The sequence below is a fragment of the Phoenix dactylifera genome, chromosome 2 (genome assembly GCF_051530095.1).
Source record: "Phoenix dactylifera cultivar Ajwa chromosome 2, Ajwa_hap1_PhDact_Kaust_v1.1, whole genome shotgun sequence".
NCBI lineage: Eukaryota > Viridiplantae > Streptophyta > Magnoliopsida > Arecales > Arecaceae > Phoenix > Phoenix dactylifera.
The window spans coordinates 31,764,718-31,789,851 of NC_143191.1; the positions used below are offsets into that span (position 1 = coordinate 31,764,718).

Genomic DNA, 25,134 nt, shown 5'->3' on the forward strand with positions numbered 1-25,134 from the left:
ATGCCAATCTTCAATGGATGCACGAACACCAATAAGAGCTAAAGGTGAAGATGGTTGAGGCAAGGAAAGCATGGAATAGAGACTATCACAGAGCGGCCCCCGGTGAAGGGTTTTCTCGGAATTGCAATCCTTAATCAAGAAAAAGTTAGCATGAAACTCAAAATAGACATTGTTATCTCTAGCAAATTGATGAACAGAAAGTAAGTTCTTTTGAATCTGGGGAAGAAGTAAGATGTTTTTAAGGAGATATGGCCAACTAGAAGCAAGAATATGGGAGGAACCACTATAAGAAATGTGAAAACCTTCACCATTGTCAACTTGAATAGTGTATGTACCAGTGTATTCATCATTCCTTATGTTGAGATTGCTTATATCTGGAGTGAGATGATGTGTTGCTCTTGTGTCAGGATGTCAATCATAGTCAGAGTACTGCGGTGGTGCCGCAAGAAGAGTGTAAGACTTTTGTTGAGGTGGATCGTTTTGGTAGGATAAGTCAAAGCGATGAAAGCACTTAATAGCTGAATGTCCAAATTTCCACAAACTTGGCAAGTTGGGCGTGAAGAGCTAGTTGCACGAGAGGAGCTAGTTTGACCATCATTTGGAAAAGCACCTCGTCCATGTGTAGAATTACGCCTTCATGATCGATTAAAGTTGGAGGAGGAATTACTAGAGTGCTTCCCTCTCCCATGATTTGTCCGGTTACAAGAGGCAACATTGACTGAAGATGTAGATATGTTAGCAACATTATTTTGTTGCTCAAGTCGTATTGCATGAGTGAGCATATGACTATAGAGTTCTTCAACGCTCATAGGGTCAATGCGAGTTGTCACAGATGTGACTAATGGATCATAATATGATCCTAAACCGGCGAGAAGAAAGGAGATAATTTCATCGTCACCCAAAGGATGACCAGCAAAAGCAAGAGTATCACAGTATCCTTTCACTTGCTGAAAATAATTAGTGACAGATAAATTACCCTTGCGAAAGTTCGCAAGTTGGGTGCGAATTTGGATAACTCATGCCCTAGATTGAGATGCATACATACGTTCCAAGGTGAGCCAAACTTCGGGAGATGTAGAATATCCAACTACTTGAGAGAAAACACCTTCCATTAAAGAAGACATGATAGTATCGAGTAGAAGTTGATCTTGTTTAAGCCAATGATGATAAGCTGGATTGGGAATAGAAGCAGCTTCATTAGTAGCTAAGTTGGAATCACTAACATGCTTCAGTGGTGGTGTGATTGACCCATCAAGATAGCCAAAGACATCTTGGCCACGCAAATACGGGATAAGTTGAGCCTTCTAGAGAATAAAATTCTCACGCCCAAGTTTAACTGTGACAAGATGTGGCAAGGTGGTAAATGTGGGTGAGGTGATAGAAGGTGAAGTGTCATGAGTGGTAGGAGAGGCTTGAGTAATGGACATGTTAACGTTGGTCGAGCAAGGCTCTGATACCATAAAGAAATAGGGAGAGCACGTGATGTTTAATTGGTTTCAAGCACACAATTCTGTATTGATTGAATGCACATATATAACATTGTTTACAACGAAGTTTGTTGTCTAAACAAACTCTACAACAAGTTTTGTTATGCTAACAATTATTTGTTAGCATTGCAATCAGTTTCAATTCTTCTGATCTCCTTTGACTTGGTATTCTCATCAGAACTTATCTTCTCATCAATAGAATAGCATGGGAATTCCTGCTTTGCCTCATTTCAGTATTTTTGTTGTATATATATAGCAAGGAACGAATTCCGCTGGAAGTAATATTTTCAAAATAAAAATTAATATTCCACTTCTAGATGCTAGGATGAATGATATTTATGAAATGAACTGATTTGTGGCTTTTATGATAAAAATTCATTTACTATTCATTTGGATGTAAAATTGTTTGTAGTGATTTGATTCCAACACCTTTCCAATATATATGTTCTCTTCTAGGCATACTTGCTATTAGTGAATTGATTCCAACACCTTTCCAATATATATGTTCTCTTCTAGGCAAACTTGCTATGCTAGATAACTACAATTAACTTCAAGAAAAGATAATAAATAAAAATATATAAAAAATACTTAAATCATATTAAAAATCATATAAATTCAAAACAAAATAAAAATATAGTGTGGAAAGAAATCTAAGCAAGGCACAAAAAATAGTAGGATACTATTTCTGTCACAAGCCTACGGCGCATGCCAGAAAAGCTTGTTGGACCCAGGGGCGGCCCGATGCAATTGGAGGCCTAAGGCGAACTTTCTAAGAGAGGCCTTTTTTTAAAAATAATAATAATAATAATAATAATAAATTTTAATAAGTGCAAAATACTTTAAAAATTTATTTAAAAAAAATCTGTCTAGCTTTTTGAGATGCAAAATTGCTAATCAAACTTTTGTACTCAAGATTCATTAAAATACTATTTTCAATCGATAATATAGCTAATCCATTTAATCTTTCTTATAACATAGTTGACCGCAAATAAGATTTTATCAACTTTAATTTTGAAAAACTTCTTTCAGTAGAAACAACTATTACAGGTATTGTTAACAATATCCTGTAAGCAATGCATGCATTTGGAAAAGAATCTATTTTTTTTATAAAACTTAAAGTATCAATAGGGGTACTAGTTTCTATTTATAAATTTTTTTTAAAACGTTTAACTCTGAAAACAGATCAAGACCATCAATATCAGAATATTCACCGTGCTTTAAATAGTTTTCAAGATTAAGACAACATCTTTTCAAATTCTCTTCATTCAAAGATTTTAATTTTTTAAAATTAAACAAAAAACTAAAAATATCTTCATATATAGTGAATTGTTCAAACCTACTTTGAATTGAAGAAATAGCTTGATCTACTATATATAAAAAGTAATCAATTCTAAAAGATTCTTCAGCTGATCTTGGTGTCTCATCATCAGTATTTTCATCAAATTGTTTTTTTCTACGGATCACACGTTTTTCATGAAATGTAGGTTCTATTTCCATTTTATTTGCAATTTCTTTAGATGAATTCAAAGCATTCATAAATCCATTTTCTCTATAACTTTTTAAATAAGAAAGAAGACCTTTTAATTGATCTATAGCAACATCAATATACATGTCTTCAGATTGTAAAATCTTACTAACTGAGTTAACAGCAAACAATATATCGTACCAAATATTCATGCCTAATAAGAATTCAAAATTTTCAATCTCATATGTAGCTAAGCATATGGCTTCACTCTTTATTTTAGGATCTTCACTAGTCTCCGCTAATTGAACTAAGGCATCTCTTATTTTAGGAGCTTGATGTTTAATTGTTTTGACACTTTCAATACGACTTTTCCAACGTGTCTGTGACAAAGGTTTAAGAGTTAATGTAGATACATTATCTTGTAAAATTTTCCATCATTTTGTAGAAGAAGAAAATAAGGTATAAATTCGTTGTATCACTCCAAAAAAAATATAGCCTTAGGACATGAGTTAGCAGTATCACATAATACTAAATTCAAATTATGACATCCACATGGTGTGTAAAATGCTCTAGGATTTATATCTAATAATCTTCTTTGTACACCTTGATATTTTCCTTTCATATTAGATCCATTGTCATACCCTTGTCCTCTTATATCATTAACCTCAAGTTTATGTTTTTTTATTATATTTATAAGTTCATTAAAAAGGCCCTTTCCAGAGGTATCATCTACTTCTAAAAATTCTAAAAAATATTCTTCTACTTTTACTGGACTTGTTGAAGTATCTACACATCTTAAAACTAGGGTCATTTGTTCCTGATGGCTTGCATCAGGAGTGCAATCAAGTATTACAGAAAAATATTTTGCTTCTTTAATCTTTTTAATTATTATAGCTTTAATTTCAGACGCTAATATTTGAATCAATTCATTTTGAATATTATGACCTAAATAATGATTGTGAATTTCACCATGTTGAATGCGTTGAACATGTTCTTGCATTACTGGATCAAATTCTGCAATCATTTCAATAAAACTTAGAAAATTTCCGTTATTGCTTTGATAGATCTTTTCATTCTTTTCTCGAAATGCTAAATTATTTTTTGCAAGATTTTTTACGGCAGCAATAATTCTCAATAGAACTTTTTTCCAATGATCCTTCTCTTGGTTTATTTGTTCCTGGAGACTTTTATCAATTGTTTTATTTTTTGGCAATCTTACTTCTATATCAATCCACCTATTCATGCTAATGATATGTTCATTAGTTGTTTCATGACTTTTAAGCTTGATACCTAGATTTTTCCAATCCCTACTTCCTTCATTGACTAATTGACTCGTGCTAGACTTTGAATCAAATAATTTACAACAAAAACAATATACCCTATCCAAATCCTTCGAATACACTAACCATCTTCTATCATATTTTTCGCCATTAGGTAACTTACGAATGTAATATATAGTAGAAAAGTGTCTATTATAAATATCAAATTGTAACCATTGAAAAGGACCTTTGGCTACTCAAATAACCAAACTTTACTTTTATCTTTAATTTATTGTTACCTTTATGCTTTTAATTCCTTTGATTATTATTATTATTATTATTATTTTAAAAAAAAGGCCTCTCTTAGAAAGTTTGTCTTAGGCCTCCAATTGCATCGAGCTGCCCCTGGCCGGAGAAATGGCATCCCACGACAACGAGAGGCTGTGGCAGCATCTGGCAGTGGTGGTCGACTAGTAAAAAAGAAATAGAATAGAGAAACAAGAGATGAAGAGAAATTAGCCTTGATCATGGATAGCTCATTGACCGATGGCCAATACTTGACCATGTGGCCATGGAGTACTCAAGGGCAGTGGAGGCCTTGATAGCAAGCAATGGTCGATGGCCGGGGACTGCTAAAAACGAGAGAAAAAAAGATCGAACAAGGAAGACCTTGTTCCACCTAAATCCAACAACTCGCCGACTCTATCAAGCCTTAAATGGCGGCTATAAGACCATGAAAAGAAGAGGAAAGATCAGAGATCCTTACCTCGACTCCGACGAGTAAGATGGAAGGGTTTGAGGTTGGATTAATTAGAAAGAGATGGAGTTTCTTTTATAGAAAAAACCTAAAGCTTAGAAGAGGAGATACCAGCACTCGGTGTCCCTCGTCCGACGAAATTGGGAAGGAAGACAAACTCCTATCATGAGTCCTCGACCTCACATTCAAAGCACATAAGAGGCATGGGTCCGGCCAGCCAAACAAGTTTAAATCGGGTTATTACACTTACTATCGTGTGCCACATGGGCGACTCTTTCCATGCATGCTAGGTAGTCTAACCACTCCTCCAGCACTTTGATAGCAGTAACTGCTGACCAACCACTATCCTTGGACTTCGTTCCACTAAGACCTCATCTTTGGCCAATAACTCTTGCTCTCTTGGATCTACACGTTAGATTTTCGTTCTGAACCTTTATTGTGTCCGTTTGCACTCTTAGTATTTCGATCTGCATCTTCCTTGTTCTGTTGGCTTTTAGATCACAATCGTCGATCTATATGTGGTGTATATAGATACACAATCCAAGATTAAAATGAAATAATTACATAACTAGGAAAAAAGTTAGTTAGAAGAATATTTGGCAACTAGATGGAATATTAATCGACTCTTCATATATTTTGGAATTATTTATTTGTATGGACTAATAAAACACTACTACACTTACCTTTCTTATTTTTTTCCAAATATGATAAAGGATGGCGAATCAGGAAGGTGCCTAAAAAACTTGAACATGAACATGAATAGATGTTCTGATTCACTCAAATGTACCTTATCGTAGCATATTTACACAAATAAGTAGAGTGGTGTGGAGGGAAAAAAATCACAGAGGACGTCATGAAAGAGGAAATTTAAGGATAGCAATTAAAAGAAAATTAAACCTAATAGAGAGATAGATAGATAGATAGATAGATAGATAGATAGATAGAGAGAGAGAGAGAGAGAGAGAGAGAGAGAGAGAGAGAGAGAGAACGTGGACCTTTCCTAAGATCTGGAATGAAATGGAGAAATTTTAAGAATGAAGAAATTGGTTGCACATAAATATACTTATACCATATGAAAAGTGAAAAATGTAAAATATATAACAGTCATATTCTCTTAATGTAATGGCCATCATTCTTGTTCCAGAGCAGTCATAATAACAAGATGGCAGCTAAGTCATGATCGTTATTTAAAAGCTTGCAATGTAATGCAAGACCTTCAAAACCATTATTATAACTGTTTGTTTACACCTAGTTCAATTCTTCATCTAATGATATATTAGAAGATTAATTTAAAATTAATTAGATTTTAGAGTATAACAATTTAACTCAACATTAAAATGGGCTTATCAATCCCTTCCAGAGCATTTCTTCATCTCATACCCCAATTGTAGAACAGGAATGGTGATTCCCATTTCTTATTTCTCATTTTCATCGATTTCTTTTTAGTTCTCGCCAACTAAAAAACGTGTAAATGATATCAATAAAAAACCAGGTGGATGTTCCTCCCGTTTCCATAAAAAAAAGACTAAAAATCGTGTAAATGAAGCATTAAATGTTATTGTTCAGGTATGGTTACAAAATTTCACATTGTATCCTTTTCTTTTATCATATCTTGGGTCTTTCTCTTGTTTTCTTTAGTGCGTTTGCTATGTATTCGCATGCCCCAGTATCTTATCCATACAATTTCCCTTGCATAAGTGAAGAAAAATGAAGGCTTTGATTGAATAGGTAAAAAGAAGCGAAAAAAGCACAAGCATCAAAGGGATATGGGTAGCCTTAACATCCTTCTACGCTCGAGTCCCGTACTTCCGTAGCAGGACATCCAACTATAGTGGCATAGATCGTTATTCCATCCTTCCCACCAATGCCATGAGCAAGGGGAGGTAAGAGGAAAGTGGTGATGTGGTATGACAGTAGAATCCACATGAAGGGAATTGGTGGGTCATATTGCTTTCCATTAAGATTTTCACACTACCATCTATATCTTCGTTTGTGTTTTTTTTTCACGTACTCAGAAATGTCTTCTATAAATTATTCATGCGACGTATGAGAGATGGTGCAAAGGACCATGCAATTAATGAGATGAAACTTCGGCAATACTTTCAGATATTAAGGAGATAGCCGGGTCTCCCCGGCATTGTTCCTTTGTTCAAGAGAGGTGCTGCTGCGCATGGTTAAGTAATGTGAATATGGAAATCTGAGCGAGACAAGTGCTGCACTGAATGATTTTGAAGGATATCAAGGGGTTTTCTGGAGGCCAATTACTCTGTGCAACAGTAAAAAATGGGAGGTAGATTTGTGATCGATCATAAAATTGCGTGCAGGTGGATAGAATCAGAAGCGCTATAAGCCCTAAGAGTATGAAGCCCTGCATGTATCACCGAGCATAGGACTTTTAAAGACTTCACAGCTTCTAACCAACCTGTGGCTAAAAAAAAAATACGATACTGGCATTCACACCTAGATATCATCATAATGATCACTGGAAACAAATGATTCTTTCCTGGATAACAATTTGCATTATCAAAATACAACCCACCCAAACGTTCTTTGGATGCTGAACTGATTATTTGGAAGTCACAGCAGCCTGTTTCAATATGACGATGCTGGTTACACAATGTATATAAGCACACTAGGGCACCATGGAAGACATACTTTCATCAACAGCCTCTTTAATGCCAAAGCCAAATTAACAAATTAAGCTTAGAGAACTCTCAGTCCTCAGTTCTGACAATCATGGATGAAAGTAAACGTGTTCCTAAGGCTGCATGGACAAGCTGACAGCATGCTTGATGGTTAAGGATCACAATCCCTTAACTTTAGCACCATCCACATGTCAGGACCCAAATTACATCACAAAGAAAAAGCAAGAATACTGAGAATGCTTTGATTGTGAAGGCTTTGCATGTACTTTCCTAGATGAATGAATTTTCTTATCAATTGTGCCCAACTCTTTTCCTTGAATCTGACTACAACTTGAACACAAAAAGTGGTCAGCAGATTGAAACAATGAGCCACACCACTAGGCCTCAAATATAGGGAAAAAATGATTATTGTACGGCCTGTCCTTCGTATGGTACAAATAACTCTCGGATCATCTTGCTGAATACTCATCCGGAACACACATCAATTAAAGCATGAACCATCTCAGCTGCTCATTTTCACATTACTACAAAGAAACCTTACCCTCCTACACTTTCTCAACTTAGCAAGAGCCTCTTGTGTTTTCCCCTGTAGCAGATCCATATATACCGCTGCAAGCAATACTCTTGGATTGTTGGGCAGGGAAGAGAGACCTTGCTTTGCAAAGTGGCTTGCCTGCTCAAGATCCCCCTGCATTGCAGACATGGCAGCAAGGTTCACATAAAGGACCCCACGTGCCTCATCAGGATTCAGGAACCCCATATCTCGGGACTCTTCAATAGTTGTTTTGGTCCCTTCCACAGTTGGTTTGGCTGTAAGAGAACCATTTGACTCTTCATAGTCAGCAGCTTTCTCATCACTCCACTTCTCTCTGTCTTCATTAGTGTATGGCAACTCAACATTTTGCCCATCTGCTATATAAACTGACAACTGCTCTGCAGCTTCTTTAGGTCGGTTCAGGCAACAGAGTGCTTCAGCAGCATATACATGACCAAGAAAGAGAGACATTTTTGAACAGTCTGGCAGCTGCTGAAGGGACTTCACAGCAACCAATGCTTTCAAAGGATCTTCTAAGCACAATCCAACATATGCCAGGTCTCCTAAAACAGCTTGCCTTATTCTGTGGTTTTCTTTTCTGCACATGTCCTCATATCCAGCAACTGAGATCTGTAAGGTGGTATTCAAGCTGGTACCACCCTTGGTTTCTTTAGGATCAAAATTTACACCGATTGCAGTGGATGCTGATGTTGAATTCAATGCTTTCGAGTCCCTGCTCGACATATTCTTCTGGTTTGAATTCTTAAGGTTTATAGATGCTCCTTGGTTAGGATCAGCCACATCCAATGCAAAGGCTGAGGCATCAAGTTTCGTCATTTTCCGATCCAAAGCATCCAATAAAAGCTGAGCATTGAGAAGACACCGCCGAGCAAATGGAAGTGAGATCAAGATCTGATCATCACCATTGGTCGCATCATCTCCTGCTGTAGAATCTGAATTGCTATATCTCGAGTTGACACAGTCGACAACTAGTTGCTGCCATTTGCCTGAGCCAGCAACATGAACTTTAATATCTTCACCACTTGAAGAAACACTTAGTAACCCCTTCTCTAATGCTAGTAGACAGCATTCAGCGAAACGGAGCCAGAAGAGTGGTCGGTTGCTGAAGACTGGAATGGCTTGACGAAAACAGCGAGCTGCAGCCAATGGCTTTCCACACACTAAATGCTGAAGGCCACAGTTGTACGCAATAAGACAGGATTTGTCCTGTGAAAAAGCAACAAGCTTCAAAGGCTTCTCTGATCGAAGCAACAAGCTGTGCCTCAGTGCCTTGTTAAAGAACCAGTTTGATGTGTGGTGCGACCTTTGCTGGTGAAGTATGCACCCAATATTGTTGTTATACATACTGAGCATTACTGGTTCTGTTCGGTTACTAATTGTATCCAAAAGTTTTATGGCCTTGCGATGGTTGCTACGGGCATACTCTAACTGAGACTTCAGGAGGAGCTCTGTAGATGAATCCCTACCATGTACCATGTTCATAGCAAGCTTAAGCTCACGCTTTGCAGTCTTCAGGTTCCTAGTAAGGAGCAGAAGTCGGACTTTGTAAAGATGCATTTTCAGTTTTAGATCAATGGCAGTAGCAGCCCAGTCAGCTGAGGTTTTTGAGTGATCATTTGAGGTTGGCCTACCCAAGTTCTGATTTCCACCATCCAATGTTGAGTACAAGGTTTCATACTCTAATGCTTCATCAGATAAATTTCCCACCAGAGGGTTCTCAGCAGCATTTGCACTGGCACTTGAATCTGAACTAGAAGCATCTGATGCAGCAATACTACTTGTTCCAGCAACTTTAAATTGGTTCAAAAGTAGTTGCTGCAGGCTTCCATTATCACTTTGGTTTGGCAAAGAGCTAACACCAAAGGATTTTTCCAGATATTGGATTACATCCTACAAATCAGGAAATAAAAATATCAAAGCAAAGAACAGAAGAAAATCTGGCGTATTGGAAAATTAAACAGAGAAGTAAACATCAAAGCACTTGTCAAAGGATCATATTTGGTTATTGTCATCAGTAATACATATTTCCTCGCAATTTTGAATGGCCTAAAGTGTCACACCAGCCAGTGATATTTTTGAGTACTGTTCATGCTACAAGACCATGAACAATAACCATTCTTCATTGTATGAACAGTACCTTCTGATAATTGAATAGATTGAAGTTGTCTTCTCCGGAGCATCATGGTTCATTTTTTTCTCCTCTTTCTATTGAAATCCGTAAATTTTTTCTTCTCCTCTCCACTTACCTGAGTTTCTTTCTTCTTATATTTTCTCAATCATTGGAAACTCTTATGCTTTGTTTTGCAGTCAAACTAGTTTCAGGTTTAGATCTGAAATTACAATAACCAAAAAACCATAAATCCAGCTCTAGTCTACAAATGGCTGCATTAACTTATTTGCTCATTGATGAATTAGAAAAAATGTACAAATGTTTACATTGACATTGTCAATGGAAATTCATGTGGGGGGCTAGGTACTGCACACTGGAAACAGTCCAGTAAGGTATAGAAAGTGCAATCGCAAGACTTCAAGAAAGGAAAGAATTGAAGGGAACAAACTTACATCAAGCAACATGGAACTCCCAAAAATTGTTATGATGAACTTAAGTGCTTCTCAATCCAACACAAATTAGCCCATAGACTTTTTAACTAAATTTATCCTAGACAATATCAAGGTCAATTATATTAAATAAATTTCCCTCAATATAAGCAAAAATTATGGAAAATAGTAATGTTAAGAAAAACTATCCTCAGGCTCTAATATGAACTCTAAGTGCGCCAAACAAATCTATCCTTCAGTAAATAGTTGAATAATTATTTGCATGATCTTCTTGGTCAAATGAAATTAGTTGCCTTATCATCAACAATCCACATGATGTATCTTAATCAAAAAAGAGATAATTTATTAAATATGCGGCATCATGATCGCCACTACACGGACACATTAACATGTACTTGTGATTTACAAGTGCCAATGTGCCATACTGTTCATCATGGTTGTTCATGCCTAAATTACATAGTTTCGAACCATCTCAAGGTAGTTCTCATATATTTATCCTCAATTGAAGGGTGGCAATTTATAAGCAGACACACTAACCCGAGATAAGCGGATAGGAATTGGCATAAACAGGTTTTAGTCATAAGCAGGTTGATCTGACTTAAACCATTTATCAAATGGGTCAAGTTCAAGTTTAGAGTCCTAACTTATCTAATCCGTTCCAATTGTTTAATACTTGGATCAGGTTGACAAGGTCACAACCTGGCTCATGGACAACTTGTTTAAATTATTCAAGACCTGCTTAACCTGTTTAACTTGTTATCACAGACCCAACCCGTTCCAACCTGTTTATCAAATGGCCTACATGTGTCAGGATGGGTTACTTATTTAATAAATAGGTTGGGTTCAGTTTTGGAATTTGACCTGTTTAATCAATAGATCAATTTCAAGTTGATAGGTTTTCCCTAATGCCTGTGTCTCAAACCGAATGTCTTAAATTATAATCACTCAAATACATTAGCTGATTAGGCCTACCCAGATTTCTCAACCCAAAGGCCATTGATGATAAACCTAAGATGTCTAGGATGCTTACCATTACCCATATTTACATTTTACCACATTCACCTCAACATTGTCATCCTGCAAAAATCATCTTAAGGAGCATCTTCACCACCCAAATTTCAAATATATATATGGTAAAGCAGGTCTTACAGCCTCCATATATGATGCACCAATATACCTTGCCTTTTATGATTGGACAAGACTCCAGATTTGGATCTTCATTTGATCAACCACTTTAAGAATAATGATATAAAAACAACAGAAGTCCCAAGGGAACCCTTAAGAAGCAGGGTCAGCAATTAAGTAATTGAGTATTGGGGGTCAAGAGCCACATACCAAAATGGTGAGCTCCCACTCTAGGTAAAACACTTTTGTGCAAGCTAAACCTATTTCACAATGGCGGTCTTAACATGCAGTTGCTATTATAGCATTGCTGTTGTTTTACATACGAGAAATAAACATATTTTATGCAAATGTTGTACCTCATAACACCCAATAATCCAATTTCTAATGACAAAATTATGTCTTCTAGGTTTCATAACTCTCCAGACATACACCTTTACCAGTGCATTTTGTCTACATCTTATTTAAGACACCTTCAATTGTCTCTTCATCCTTATTCAATAGAACCAAATGGGAGAATGATTTCATCCCACATGCCTTGTTTCTACCTACACACTTTTCGTCACAACTATTTCCATTCTAGTTTTTGTCCATTCTCAGTAATAGTTTTTGGGTAGATGGGACCTTCAGCGTAAATGATAAAGCTGCAAAGCCAATATGTAGGCATACCTTGTGACGCCATTTGAGATCATAATATGGGGATAATCCTTGAACTTTTCACTAAGCTGGAAATAGCCTAAAAAACAATACAGAAAACAAAGTTGGACTTATGGAACAATATTCACCCAAATAGCAGCCACATAGTCTATGAGCCCATTATGTCTTAATAGAAAAAGAGAACTCTTTCCTCTTTTCTCATGGAAGCCTTAATTTGTTTCCTTGAAAAAGTTGGCTTCTTTCTTTTACTATATGCAAGTCCTAACTTGCCTCCTCTTGTGGTTAACCTAACCTGTCTCCTTAATAGAAAAAGTTCTTTCCTTTACACGTTCAGCAATCTACAGCCACAAGTAACCCATATGGGCCCATATAGGAGATGAACCAGCATCATAGCATTGACTTCAATAAAATCAAGATACATTTCTTCCCTTCCATGGTGTGAGTTCATGCTTCAAAAGTCTCTCCTTCAGCCTTGATTGCAATGCCTAGGTATTTTGGCTGTGAAATCTCCAACCTATGTTTCTTCTTCCTAGGGCTGCAAGTGTGTTGGATTGGGTTAAAGATTTGTTTGATCCAAATCCAACTTCATTTAATCTGGGTCTAAAATTTATAGATCCAACCCTAACCACCTATTAACTAGGTTCGCCAGGTCGGACTGACAATTCTACTTTTATATCAAACAAGGAGATTGGGATGTGTTGGTCTAGATCCAATTCCATCTCCTTGTTTTGAGATCAGGTCAGGTTAATTCTGAGTAGAGGTATTTTCAGAATTTAGTATCTTCTCTATATTTAAAAAAAAAAAGTTACATTTTACACAATTCTTTGCTGTAGGCACTTAAAAAATCTTAAATATATATGCATTATAGTCAGCTATCTCAAGAAAATCCATTAGACCATTTTGGGTCATGGCAAACTTAGCTCTACTCTATGCATTGAGAAAAACTGACTACCTAATTATGTATTTCGTTTTCATTTATAGATGCTTAAGTAAATGGATTGGGTCAGATATTCTCGAGTCTATTTGGCTTGTGGAGTTACTTAATGCATTTTGGTCCATATATCGATTGGGATTAGAAGAGGTCGGCATTGGATCAAAAAAGGGATGATCCTAGTTCAGCCCATGGCATGCTGAACCGGTCGGTAACGGCCGGTTCAGCACGTATCGTACCGGTACGTGCCGTAGCCGGTACGATCCAGCTGTGAAAAACGGTTCTGGCCCTTCCTGTGAAACGGTTCTGGCCTCAGAAGAGCCAGAACCGACCGGTTTCCGCTGTGTACGGGTGCAAATCGGACAGGTTCGCACAGGTACGCGCTCGCAAAGGCGCCCGCGCGCGGGGAAACGCGCTCGCAAAGGCGCCCGCGCTCGGGTAACGTGGAGAAACGCGCCCGCGCTTTGGGCAGCGCGCCCCGCGCAGGGCCTCGTGCAAGGCGCAAGGAAACGAGACCGCGCGTGGATCATCGCACAGGGAAGCATCCCACATGTGAGAAAATGCGCAGGGGAAGGGGAACTACTCGGGCGCGCGCCTGCGTGGAGGAACCGTCCGAACCGGTTCGGTACGGCCCGAACCGGTCCGGGTCTCCATCGGTACGCCAACCGGTACCGGTTCGGCGTACCTTGGTTCAGCCCCAATTAAATGTGGGGTTGGATCCAATCAGGTCTTATCATGTCAGATTTCAGGTTGGATCTCGAGTAAGGCCTAATCCATTTGCAGGTCCTACTTCTCATTTTCCCTTCATCTTTTTCCTCATATACCTAGCGGACTAGCCTTAACTTTTCTGACGATATTGAAAACCATACAATCTCTAAACAACCTTCCAAAAAATGTTTTTTTATTCTTTCCAACCTCCATATTTTATCACTAGCCATGTCTGAATTTCCAGAAACCAAAACCTTGATGTTTCACGCCCAATCACTTCCCAGAATCACGTCCCCCACACTGAGCTTTGATTATCCGTCACCTAGTTTTCTAGATAAAAATGAAAAAGAAAAAGTTTTTTGTCTAGTCCAGTCTTATACAAGATTCAGATCTGATTACAGATTTTATAGTAAATATGCATTCAAGCTCCTGCTATTCTGAATACCATCTCCTTGTCTCCCATTAAATTCTACATTAATTTCTGTAAGAGTGCTTCAATTCATATGTTGTTTTGCATCAGACATTCTAAAGATTCAAGTTCAAATTCAGAAAAATGAGAAAGACCAGAATCTTTCAATGGAAGCTCAAAGTAATTTGAAGTTGCATTTATCATGGATAATTGGACTAACATAAGAACAAATGGCGAGGTAAAATTTATAAGAGACTATAGATGGGAGAGGATTGATGATATGATGTAAAGAGTAAATCTTTAGCATCAATTTAGGATACAAAGTTAGGAAAACTATAGTATCACTATAGGGCAGCAGCACACTAGCTCTGAAGAGGCAAGGAAGCATAACATTTTGGCATGTGAACTTACTGCAGCTTTTGATGCATCTTGGGAAGATAATGCAATATCCAGTAAGAGAAGGCACACATTAAGAGCTGTTGACTGCAAAAGTGCAAATGACATATAAGAAAAGAAAGCAACAAAGCTTAGGCTTGCTTAATTAAAGAGTAATTATTGAAATCAGATATACCTCATCTATGGGTTCTAAATTTTGATATAACGGCTCTAGAACTGATAATGCATTTGCATAATTACGAAGATTATAGAGGATAACTGCCTGTTTACACAACAAATTGAGTAAGAAAACTGTCAATACCAATAACAATACCAGTTCCCTTCAAGCACAAGCTTAACAATAAAGAAAGAAAGAAATGAAAATGGCATATAGATAGCATACAGTGTTGAATGTGACGATGGAAGTGTCAAACTCATCTACACAAGCAATGCCACCAGCATTTGCAGCAGACAACTGATATAGCGTACTACTACTCCCTCTAGACCCTGATGTAACATTGCTACCAAGGCTGTTAGCAGCTTCTATCTGTTCTCCAGATTTACAAGCTAGGTCTTCGCTTCTCTTCTATATCAACATCAACAAATTGGTCCAAAATGTGCACATGTTCAGTTCAATACAAAATAGGGCGACAACAACCATTAAAAAAGGGAACGAAAGGTCAAACAAAAGTAATGTTGAAAACAGCATGTTGATGCAATAACTGCAAACTATCTACAAAATCTTCAAATTTGAAGAGATCAACAGATTGAAGCAAAAAAATACATAAATTAAGGTCCAAAACTCCAAACATCAACAAACTGAAGTGACTTCCATTGATACAAATTATATGCAGCTTCCCTGAACTTTTAATAATATATACCAATATTGCAAAAGCAACATCAACATTTCATGACAAAGATGATGAAAAATTATCTCCAAATGATTTGTAACTTCTGTTGCACTGGGGGAAGCGTGCTTGTACAGAACAATCTAAAGAAATTACTATGCTCGGTATATTAAGGGCGACTTTGGTGTTGTTTCTGCTTTTGTGAGAAAAGAAGAAGACAGAAGCTAGGTTTTCTAGCTTCTCCTACAAGCACTTTTCCGAGTTTCTCTTCTTGTAGAAGCAGTTTTCAGACAACATTACCAAACACTTAATTTTTTAGCAAAATGCTTTTTGGCTTTAAAAGTCAAGAAGGTACTTTCTTAAGCAATACCAAGCATGCACTAAAGCCAAGCATATTTTAGAACCAGTGAGCCACAGGCTGAACTTGATCTTCAGATCCAGAAGGTAAAAGTGCTTCTGCATGTAACATACCAATTCTTAAGAGAAGAGATTGGTTAGAGTGCAAGTATTGAGTACTGAGCATTGACTGTTTAAGAATATGTGGGTGCAATTCATAACTGGAGGGCCACTTGGGTGTGCCTGTGCAGAAGTTGGGCAGTGAAAATTGTTCCACATTCCCAAGTTATGGCACTGGAAAATAAACTTTTGCTGAAGATGAAGGGAACAAATACAAATCTGCAAAGCAAATCTCACAGAACAATGATTTTTTTATGAAAAAAAATCATCTTGGGTCATTCCCTTCAGGTCCTTAAGAGGTAAGTGAACCGTTAGCAGTATTATCAATCTTCCTGGAAAGGAAAGAGGAATAAGTAAAAGGAATTCGTGTTATGAAAATATGCACCATAATGGATATAAATCAAATCAGGTGCAACCATATTTCATTTGGTTTTGGAATGTGTTATTGCATTTATAAAGCACATATTACAACAAAACACATTATTTATAAGATGCGGAAATTCATAACTAATGAGAGCACATAAATTTTCAACATGTGGAAACATGACATAAGCTCAAAGGGTTTTAGATTTTAGGTTTGTTAATTAATTCATATAGATGAGTTTAGATTTAAAAAAAGAGCTGAGTTTAACTAATGCTCCTTCATGACCCTTATTTTGAGTAGTATTATTGTTAAGAAAAGTCACTAGATTGTATTTTGAACAGTTGTCAGGTGCTTTCTATTAATGCTTCATGAGCTTTAAAGTTTGTGATTAAAAATGCATCATCAAATTTTGACATTTAATATGTTCTATATCCAAAAACTTCCCTTTCAATTTCCGCACAATATAATTCTCATATATACCACCAAGTCACTCCCAATCCCCAATCTAAACTTTTCTTCTCTTTTATTAAGCATGGTTCTTAAATTTGCTGTTTTCCCTATCCGCAACATCTTTACCTCAAATCACACCAAAGTGGTAGCAGAGCAGTTCTGTCAAACGAATACTTTTTGTCATCATAAAAGTGTGGTCACAAATTTTCATAGTTGAAAGAACCCTTAATTACAAAAACATATGGTGGTTATAAAGCATACAAGAACTGCTCTCAAAGCATATAACCTTTCCATAGATTTTTTTTTTCTTAAGTTAAAATAGGGATACATAATAAATATAATTCTTGACAGTCAAGACCTCTAATGGCCCTTATCATAGCACTTCACAAATATTATTGTAAACAACTAAATACAATACATTTCACAAAAATAATACCTTTTCATATACAATAAATAAAACATTTCTATTAGTACTACCATCTACATTGTATGATGATGATGGCCACTATCATTAGTGCCACCCACCTTTTATGCTTGATTTAATGATATTTGGTACTTAAGATATGTGTACATTCATGTTATATATTTAATGCGTTAGATTTAATAGAATTTCATTTCAGCCTGAAACTATCCAAATTATATAAATTATGAATCTAGATAAAATAATCAGATGATGGGAAATGACTTGCCTATAGTTTAACTTTAGCCTGAAACCACCCAAACCATTATAATTTATGATCCTAGATAACTTAAAACACAATCAAAAGATGGGAAAGAACCTGCCTTGATTTTTTTTATTTTACTTTTTTTGGATATTTTCTTAACTTTTTTGACCAAAACTCCAAAACTCATGGTAGAACTGCTGAAACTACTGACACCACTCTAGCTAGGGGACCAAAGCAAAACTGAGTTTTAAAACCTTGATAAAAAACGTTACACCACAAAACATAAGTTAGTGGATTCATTCATATTCTTGCAAATAAACACATTGGCCATACAAGACTATGAAGATCCTTATTTCAAAAAGGAGGGGAATTATGCATAATCTACTGGTGTTCAAATCAAGGATTTATGTATTATGTGTCAAGGACATGCTAGCTTGGCACCACTACGGTATTTATTAGGTCATGCTAAGCTATGCCGGTGCTTGGCACGAGGCATGGCATTATGCCAACTACTGATGCACAGCCAGTATAGCACGCGGCATTGTAGTTTGCCGAGTACCAGCACACAACCAGTACTATGTCAATGTCACATGTTGATAAGGCATAGGCACAACACATATCACAACATGCCATGCCAAACAGCACTTAAATGCATCAAATTATACTTTCACACAATTCAATGTCATAATTCATAAGACTGAAAAACTGAAGAGGTTGTGCATACTCCCAGGTCTATGGGCTGGATTGCATCAACAACTTATTAACAACTGAGAGATGTTGGAGACAATTATCTTGAACACTCAAGATTGACGATTGAAGGATTGGTTCTTGTTCAACTAGCACAAACATAATCAAAATTTATTAATAGACAGAATAAAATAATGGAACAACTATCAGATATCATTAGTTGTACACAAATAATCGTATCAGTTAGACTTATAGTGTAGTTAAAATTCAATGAGTATTGGATTAGAGGATCACTAAAAGCTTTCAAGAACAGCTCAGTTAAATACCAAGTATTAATTCTAAATAAAGATTATATACCCAATAAAGCACAGAACCATCCCAGAGTAAATTGTAACAAAGCTCTTAGTTATGCGGCGTCACCTTTATGGAATTAACACAGTGATCTCACTAGCAATAGGCAGACAATCAAAATTATCAAGTCTAACAAGATTTTTGATCTTTCTATTCTGAATATAAAATTATCAGGAACAGTCAAAAGAGCCACAAGCAAAAAAGGCATAAATGCTTGACATGTCCACCTTACCTTAACCTTGTTGAACACATCAAGTAGCTTCTTTGGGTCGGGACAACCATCATGATAGTACTCTGCAACAGCTATGTTGTGAAGAATCTGAAAAATAAAAACAAGTCAACTCAGAACTAATGACATGAAAATACTAATCTCCATGATTCTTTTACTTTTCACAGGTTAATATCACTACAACTATTGTACTCAGAATATGCCATAAAGGTCTCCCGAATGGAATGACAGTGCATCACAAAGAAGTACCACATGATAAAATTCATTCTTCATCATTAAAAATTGCAAGATCTTCTCTTATAATTCAAACAATTCATGGTAATTCGACAAGATGTGGTCTGATTATCTACTAGTTGATATGATTGAAGATGCCTACTGGGAACAAGAACAATATTATTACGGTAACGGTCATGAGGCTCTCATATAACATGTGGGAGGCAATGATTGTGGTGGTGGTATTGGTAGCAATTCTATTGCATTACATACGTTGGTCCATCCAAATATTCTCATCAGCTTCCACATCATAATGTAAATCTTAGGAGTCAAAGAACCTAATATATTATCCCATTTATTCCTATGCATAATGCATTGGTTCGATATAGCAAGATCATCAAACCACAAAACTCTAAACAAGGGTTACATCAGCCTTGGTTGCAAATAAAAATATGAAATCAATCACATCTTTACCTTCATCTATATAGGTCACGAGTAATTTACATACGGAAAATGTTAGACTATATCCCTACAAGAAAATACCACAGACAATGATGTCTTGAACCCAAGGTAAATGCTCCTTGTATCATTAAGAAGGGAAACAGAGATACTGACTGAGCATTAGTTAACAATGCTTCGCATCATAGTCTAACATAGTGCATAATTAGTCATCCCAAAAAACTTTTTGAGTATCAAATGCTTCATGCATACAAAGTTTTCTAGTTAGTGTTATTCTAATATTTGATTGGTGTTTGGTATTATACATACATAAAGCAATCACAAGAACATGGAGTACCTGATGCGCTTGAAATAACTGAATACATTGAATAGACTGTGTTAGAAAAATTTTGTGTTTTCTAAGCAAATGTCAGTGAGTATTCATGTATAATATTGTGTATGTTTTTGGGATGATGCATGCTAATCTTGCATCCTAGCAACATGGCAGGTCAAATTGTGTGGTGCTACATGATTCTCGAAATCTAGTGTTTTTGAAAAATGTTTCTATAATAAGGGTTTCTTCATATTGGCAAGGGGGATGTGTTTCCGCATTTGATATAGATGTTCCCCATAGAAAAAATGGACCATACAACAAGGCAAGAAAAAGTGGAAACAGCTATGCATTGTCAACAACAAACATCAGAGAACTTATTTAAGATGAAGTAAAGTGCAAGTACCATACAGAGCAAATCAAATTAGTCAAAGAACAGATCTTGAATACACTCACGATTGTTGGATATGACCATGAGCAATCAGCTTGAGATAATTAAGTACATGATATTCTAGAAGATAGAAATCTTCAAAAGATTGTATATATCTATCAAAATGATGAAGAACCCAGGAGTGTGTCTGGATCTATCAAATAGATCAAGAGTGCTCATCTAGAAAAGAATGAATCAATCAAGTTAGGATTCATCAAAATGTATTTCATAAGAAGAACCTGTAATATAGTTTACCGAGCAATTTATGCTTACACAAAATCTGAAATAATCTAACTGTACTAAACCGCAAACATCATCAAAGATGATTAAAAAGAATGATCTTCCAATCAATGACCCTCTCTCATTTCATCATTCAACTTTGTAATTGGCAAAACATTCACAATCCTAATCTCAAAAACACAAAAAATTTAATCAAACAAGATCTCATGGAGACTTCTGACATCGGTCAACTCAACCTAGCCTTCTTTTTTCTACTTCCCCATTCAGTAAGAAGGCAAAATCCTGTATGACAAATATATTCAGAAACATTTAGGGTTTTATCTTTCTAAACGTCTTGACATATATCAGGTTTTCTTCCCACAGCAAGTTGTGTATGGAAAATCTTTAGAAGTTACGAAGCAACTCATTCGAATGAAGCCAGGCCATGGATGACTATGAACCTAAGATTAACTAAAAAAGGATTGAGATGGTTAACCATTAGTCTAAGCATCACTAGCAGAACGTAAATCTCTCTTCCCCAAACAAGAAAACATGAAACATAAGTTTGTAAACTGAATTTAATCAACAAGTTTGGATTTTTTAAAAAATTGAAAATAACGAAGGGCATTGAAACAAAGCGAATCCATAAACTCTAAGGCAAATGTTCATGATAAGATCCAAGGCCTTCAAAACGGAAAATCGAACAGCATAGCAGGGTTTTCTTCGTCATATTCAACAAAAGGGGCAAAAAATAAAAGAAACGAGTAAAGTTCACACCTTGGGATCATCTTCTTTCTTCTGTAACAGCTGCTTCAACACATCGATACACTCAGAGTAGCGCCGGCTCTGGAAAAGGACAGCAGCCTCCTTGGCCAGGCCCGCCGCGACGGACAAAAGTCCATCCTCCTCCGCGGACCCGTCCTTGCCCACCGCCGCTGCTGCTGGAGATACAGACGAATCTCGGTTGTCCATTGCTCGAATCAATCAGCCCCGACCCGATCCAAGAAACCAAATCAATCGCAGGAATGCCAGCTCCTCTCTCGCCGCCGAACTAGGGAAAAAGGATCAAATTCTACTCGGGCCGGGGCGCGAGGGCACGGGATTGTCCTCCTCCATGGTAGGGTTTTCGAAAGGAAGAGAAAGAGGAGGAGGAGGGGGGGGTTAGGGTTTGAGCACGGAGGAGGGGAAAGGGGGTTTAGGGTTTGGGGCGGCGATTTCTTGGAGCCGTCGTAGCGATACAAAGCCGAAGGGACTCAAAAAGAAAAGCGCAGTATTGAACGATGGGAAGAAGAGAAGTTTTGGCTCTGATAATGATATGGACTTCTTTCTTGGGTTTATTTTAATTCACGGAGTTCTTTCAGGCAAAATAGGCCATTGGCCGTGGTAAAACTGTAAAAGGTATCCTGGAAACAATCTTTATTTTTTATTAGCATGCGATGCTCCTCCGAGTGTGAATAACTTTTAGTTTGTGATGCCACAAATGATGCTAAGCAAACTTTCTAATTCCACGCACACCCGCGCCCTCTAATGGATTCGTCGTTCGGGGGCCCACCTGTCGGTGAGAGGCTTTGCATGCGGGTGAAACTTTAATGGGGGTGTTTTGAGCTTTGCTTTTTTTTTTGTGTTTTTTAAGGAGGTGCCTCATGCTATGGTTCTTAATTAAGGGGAGAGAGAATTGATTTGGATCTTAAAGTGAGGTTTGCCAAAGGGTTTGCCACGACACTTTATAAATATAAAAAAAAAATCGTAAAAGTAATTTAAAATATAAACGTTTTGACGCCTGAAAAGTAATTTTTGCATGTTTGATTGGCCATAGAAAAGTGGCACATTTCAAAATAATTTATATTTGATTGGGCATCTATTTTTTTAGAAAAATCATGTAAAGTATTTATTATGCTCTTAATAAACAAAAAGATCTTAAAGGGTCTTATCTCATTCCATTTTAAAGTTTAACGATATTTTTGGCAAAAAAAAATCAATTCTCAACTAGTAAGAATTAGGATTTTTCTATATTGCATATGATTTTTTATGAAATATAAAAATTTTATTCCATACAAAAACTATTTTTTAATTTTTTTTGAAAACTTCATCTAAATATAAAATATTTCTTTATTTCTCTGTTGCCTTACTTTTTTCACTCTCTTTTTTTTTCATAAACTAAACGAGTCCTAAAGCTATCAAATGAGAAGCTTCCATAGAACAATGAGAGTTTGAATGGTATTACTCCTTGTCATGTCATCTGGGATAAGATTTAGTTATTGAGAGATAGGATAGGTAAAGGTGGGCACTTCTATAATTATAAAAATACCAAAAAAAATTAAAAACTAGGAAAAAATTAAATGATTATTCTGAGTCAAGTTAATGGCCTACAGGGGTGGTCTTTTTAAGGCCCGAATTACCCAAATTTCTGCTATAATGTATTTTGATATGATAATTACTACATTACAACATTTAAACAAAATTGAAAAATTCATCTGAATTTTTTTTTATTTTTTTATTTTTTTTTTAGGCTTTATGCTGACATAGCTAAGTTGTGATTAGCTACGTGCACTATGATTTGCCATGCACGCTCTTGCATGGCCAACCACATGCCACTGCATTATCTCATATACATGCATGCATGCATGATACCTAAAAGAATATGGTTTAGGTGGAAGGTCACAATCCTACATGCAAGAGAAGGATTGTAGATGTGAACGATCATGATGTTATGCACATCAAATCAGAAAAAAAAAAAAAGGGGTTAGCTATGGGATGATGGACAAGGTCTTGATATTACCCCCTCGTATATCATGTTAGAAAATAAACACGTATATCCATTTGGGCCTTGCTTCCTTGACCCATCGAGTAGACATTCAAGCACCATCCAAGGGTAGAATTGCAAAGTAGGAGGTGATCTAGAAACCAATTTTTGAAGGAAATACCGTAACAATACTTGCTAAGTATTATCTAATGTTATGCAGCATCAAAGACTCGAGAGTTGGAACTAATTGCTGCGTCAATCTAGTAATATTTGAATAGCAACCATGGATGTCTCTGCCCATCTATTTAGGGTGAGAGAGGCATCAAAATCACAAGAAGTCCCACTTTATATTTCCATGGGTATGATGTTTCCACTTGAAGCCCCACTTTGTGCAAAAATAAAAGAATTTTTTTTGCATGAATACCATTTTAAATATCGAATTTTGCATGAATACCCTTTCAAAATTAATATTTGCATATATACCCTCATAAAACACTTGTTTTGCTATTTTATTCTTTTTTTATTTTTATTTTTGTATATGTACCCACGCTATCTAACATCATTAAAAAATTAACAATTTTAAATTAAAATAACTAAAATATCCTTTTTTGGTAAATGCACAAAAAGAAATTTATAAGACGATCACGATAGGAGATAAAAAAGTAATTACAAAATTTAAATTTATTTTTAATTAAAATAAATATAGCTTTTACTAATGGTGTTAAAAGAATCGTTATATTAGGGGTATTTGTACAAAAATAGTGTTTTATGAGGATAAAAAATAAATATAAATTTTAAAAAAATATTTATGCAAATTTGAATTTTTTAAAAAATATTCATGCCAAAAAACTCAAGATCAAATGAAGTGCTTTATTGGAGTGATACACAACGCCATCCTTCGCCCTCCAAGTCGTGCTTACCAACTCGTGCCTTATTTGCTTGCTAATCTCTCACTGTCACGGGAGAATCAAAGCATGCCATGCATTCAGGATGCTTACATGAGGGCGTTGATTTGCAATATGCCATCTTTTGTTCCAACCCAAACTGAGAGAGTAAGCAAAAGCTGCGGGTAACCACAGGCACAGCTCAAAATGTCAAAACACAACTTGATTTGGGGGTTTCACATCCTTGCTGATCAAACAAAGTCTAAAAAAACTCATGGATAATCCACCTACAATAAGATAAAATATCAGTTGCATGTCGGTTATAAGAGAGAATAAATTGATGATTTCACAAAATAAATAAAACCCAAATGTGCAAATACATTGTGTCACTTAAATAAATATTTATGGTTTTCAGGAATTAAGGTTGCAAATGGGTCAGTAGACCCGCAACCCGGCCCGACCCATTTAGATCCAACCCGACCCATTTTGGAGGACCTCTGAGGTCGGGTTGGGTCTTAAAATTGAACTCGTTCCATTTTTCGGGTTGGGTCTGGATTTACTGAATTCAGATCCAACCCGACTTGATCAATTTAAAATTTGGATAATTTTGGGTTTCAATCCTACAGCCCTACCCAACCCGACCCGACCCGATCCGATCTGAATTTGTAAAATTATTTGAGTCCGTGGGCTGCAGCCTACGAGTGTGCAAACATAAGTTCTTAAGCCATCGAATCAAACCCAAATTTTTTTGGATTGGGTCAGTATTATACATGGACCCGATACGACCTGAATGGCCTATTAGGTCAAAAATTGTAGCGGTGGATCCGACCTAATCTTCTATCGGGCTGAGTTTGGATATAAAATTAGAAACCAAATAAGAAATCAGATTGGGTTGG

At 36.4% G+C, this 25,134-nt stretch overlaps 1 protein-coding gene and 1 non-coding gene across 2 annotated transcripts; both read right to left on the minus strand.

Annotated features, from left to right (window-relative positions):
- Positions 1 to 769: 769 nt before the first annotated feature.
- LOC149768285 (small nucleolar RNA Z247) lies at positions 770 to 905 on the minus strand. The gene has a single exon (XR_016399695.1). It is a non-coding gene; the product is annotated as a small nucleolar RNA Z247 (small nucleolar RNA).
- A 6,562-nt stretch (positions 906 to 7,467) lies between these two features.
- LOC103711486 (uncharacterized) lies at positions 7,468 to 22,081 on the minus strand. Its single transcript, XM_008797636.6, has 6 exons — positions 21,389 to 22,081; positions 18,984 to 19,070; positions 15,334 to 15,516; positions 15,127 to 15,213; positions 14,967 to 15,038; positions 7,468 to 10,059 (listed from the first exon to the last, which is right to left on the minus strand). Exons 1-6 carry the CDS (start codon positions 21,581 to 21,583, stop codon positions 8,116 to 8,118), a joined length of 2,568 nt encoding a protein of 855 aa, XP_008795858.2. The 5' UTR covers positions 21,584 to 22,081; the 3' UTR covers positions 7,468 to 8,115.
- Between the last annotated feature and the right edge of the window lie 3,053 nt (positions 22,082 to 25,134).

What these genes read in the sequence shown, in the direction of transcription:
- LOC103711486 (XM_008797636.6), bottom strand. Translation starts at nt 21,583, where the DNA reads ATGGACAACCGAGATTCGTCTGTATCTCCAGCAGCAGCGGCGGTGGGC. An exon ending in CCATCGTCACATTCAACACT is followed by an intron (nt 15,214 to 15,333) that starts GTATGCTATCTA and finishes TTGTGTAAACAG; the next exon opens with GCAGTTATCCTCTATAATCT. An exon ending in ATTTAGAACCCATAGATGAG is followed by an intron (nt 15,039 to 15,126) that starts GTATATCTGATT and finishes GCACTTTTGCAG; the next exon opens with TCAACAGCTCTTAATGTGTG.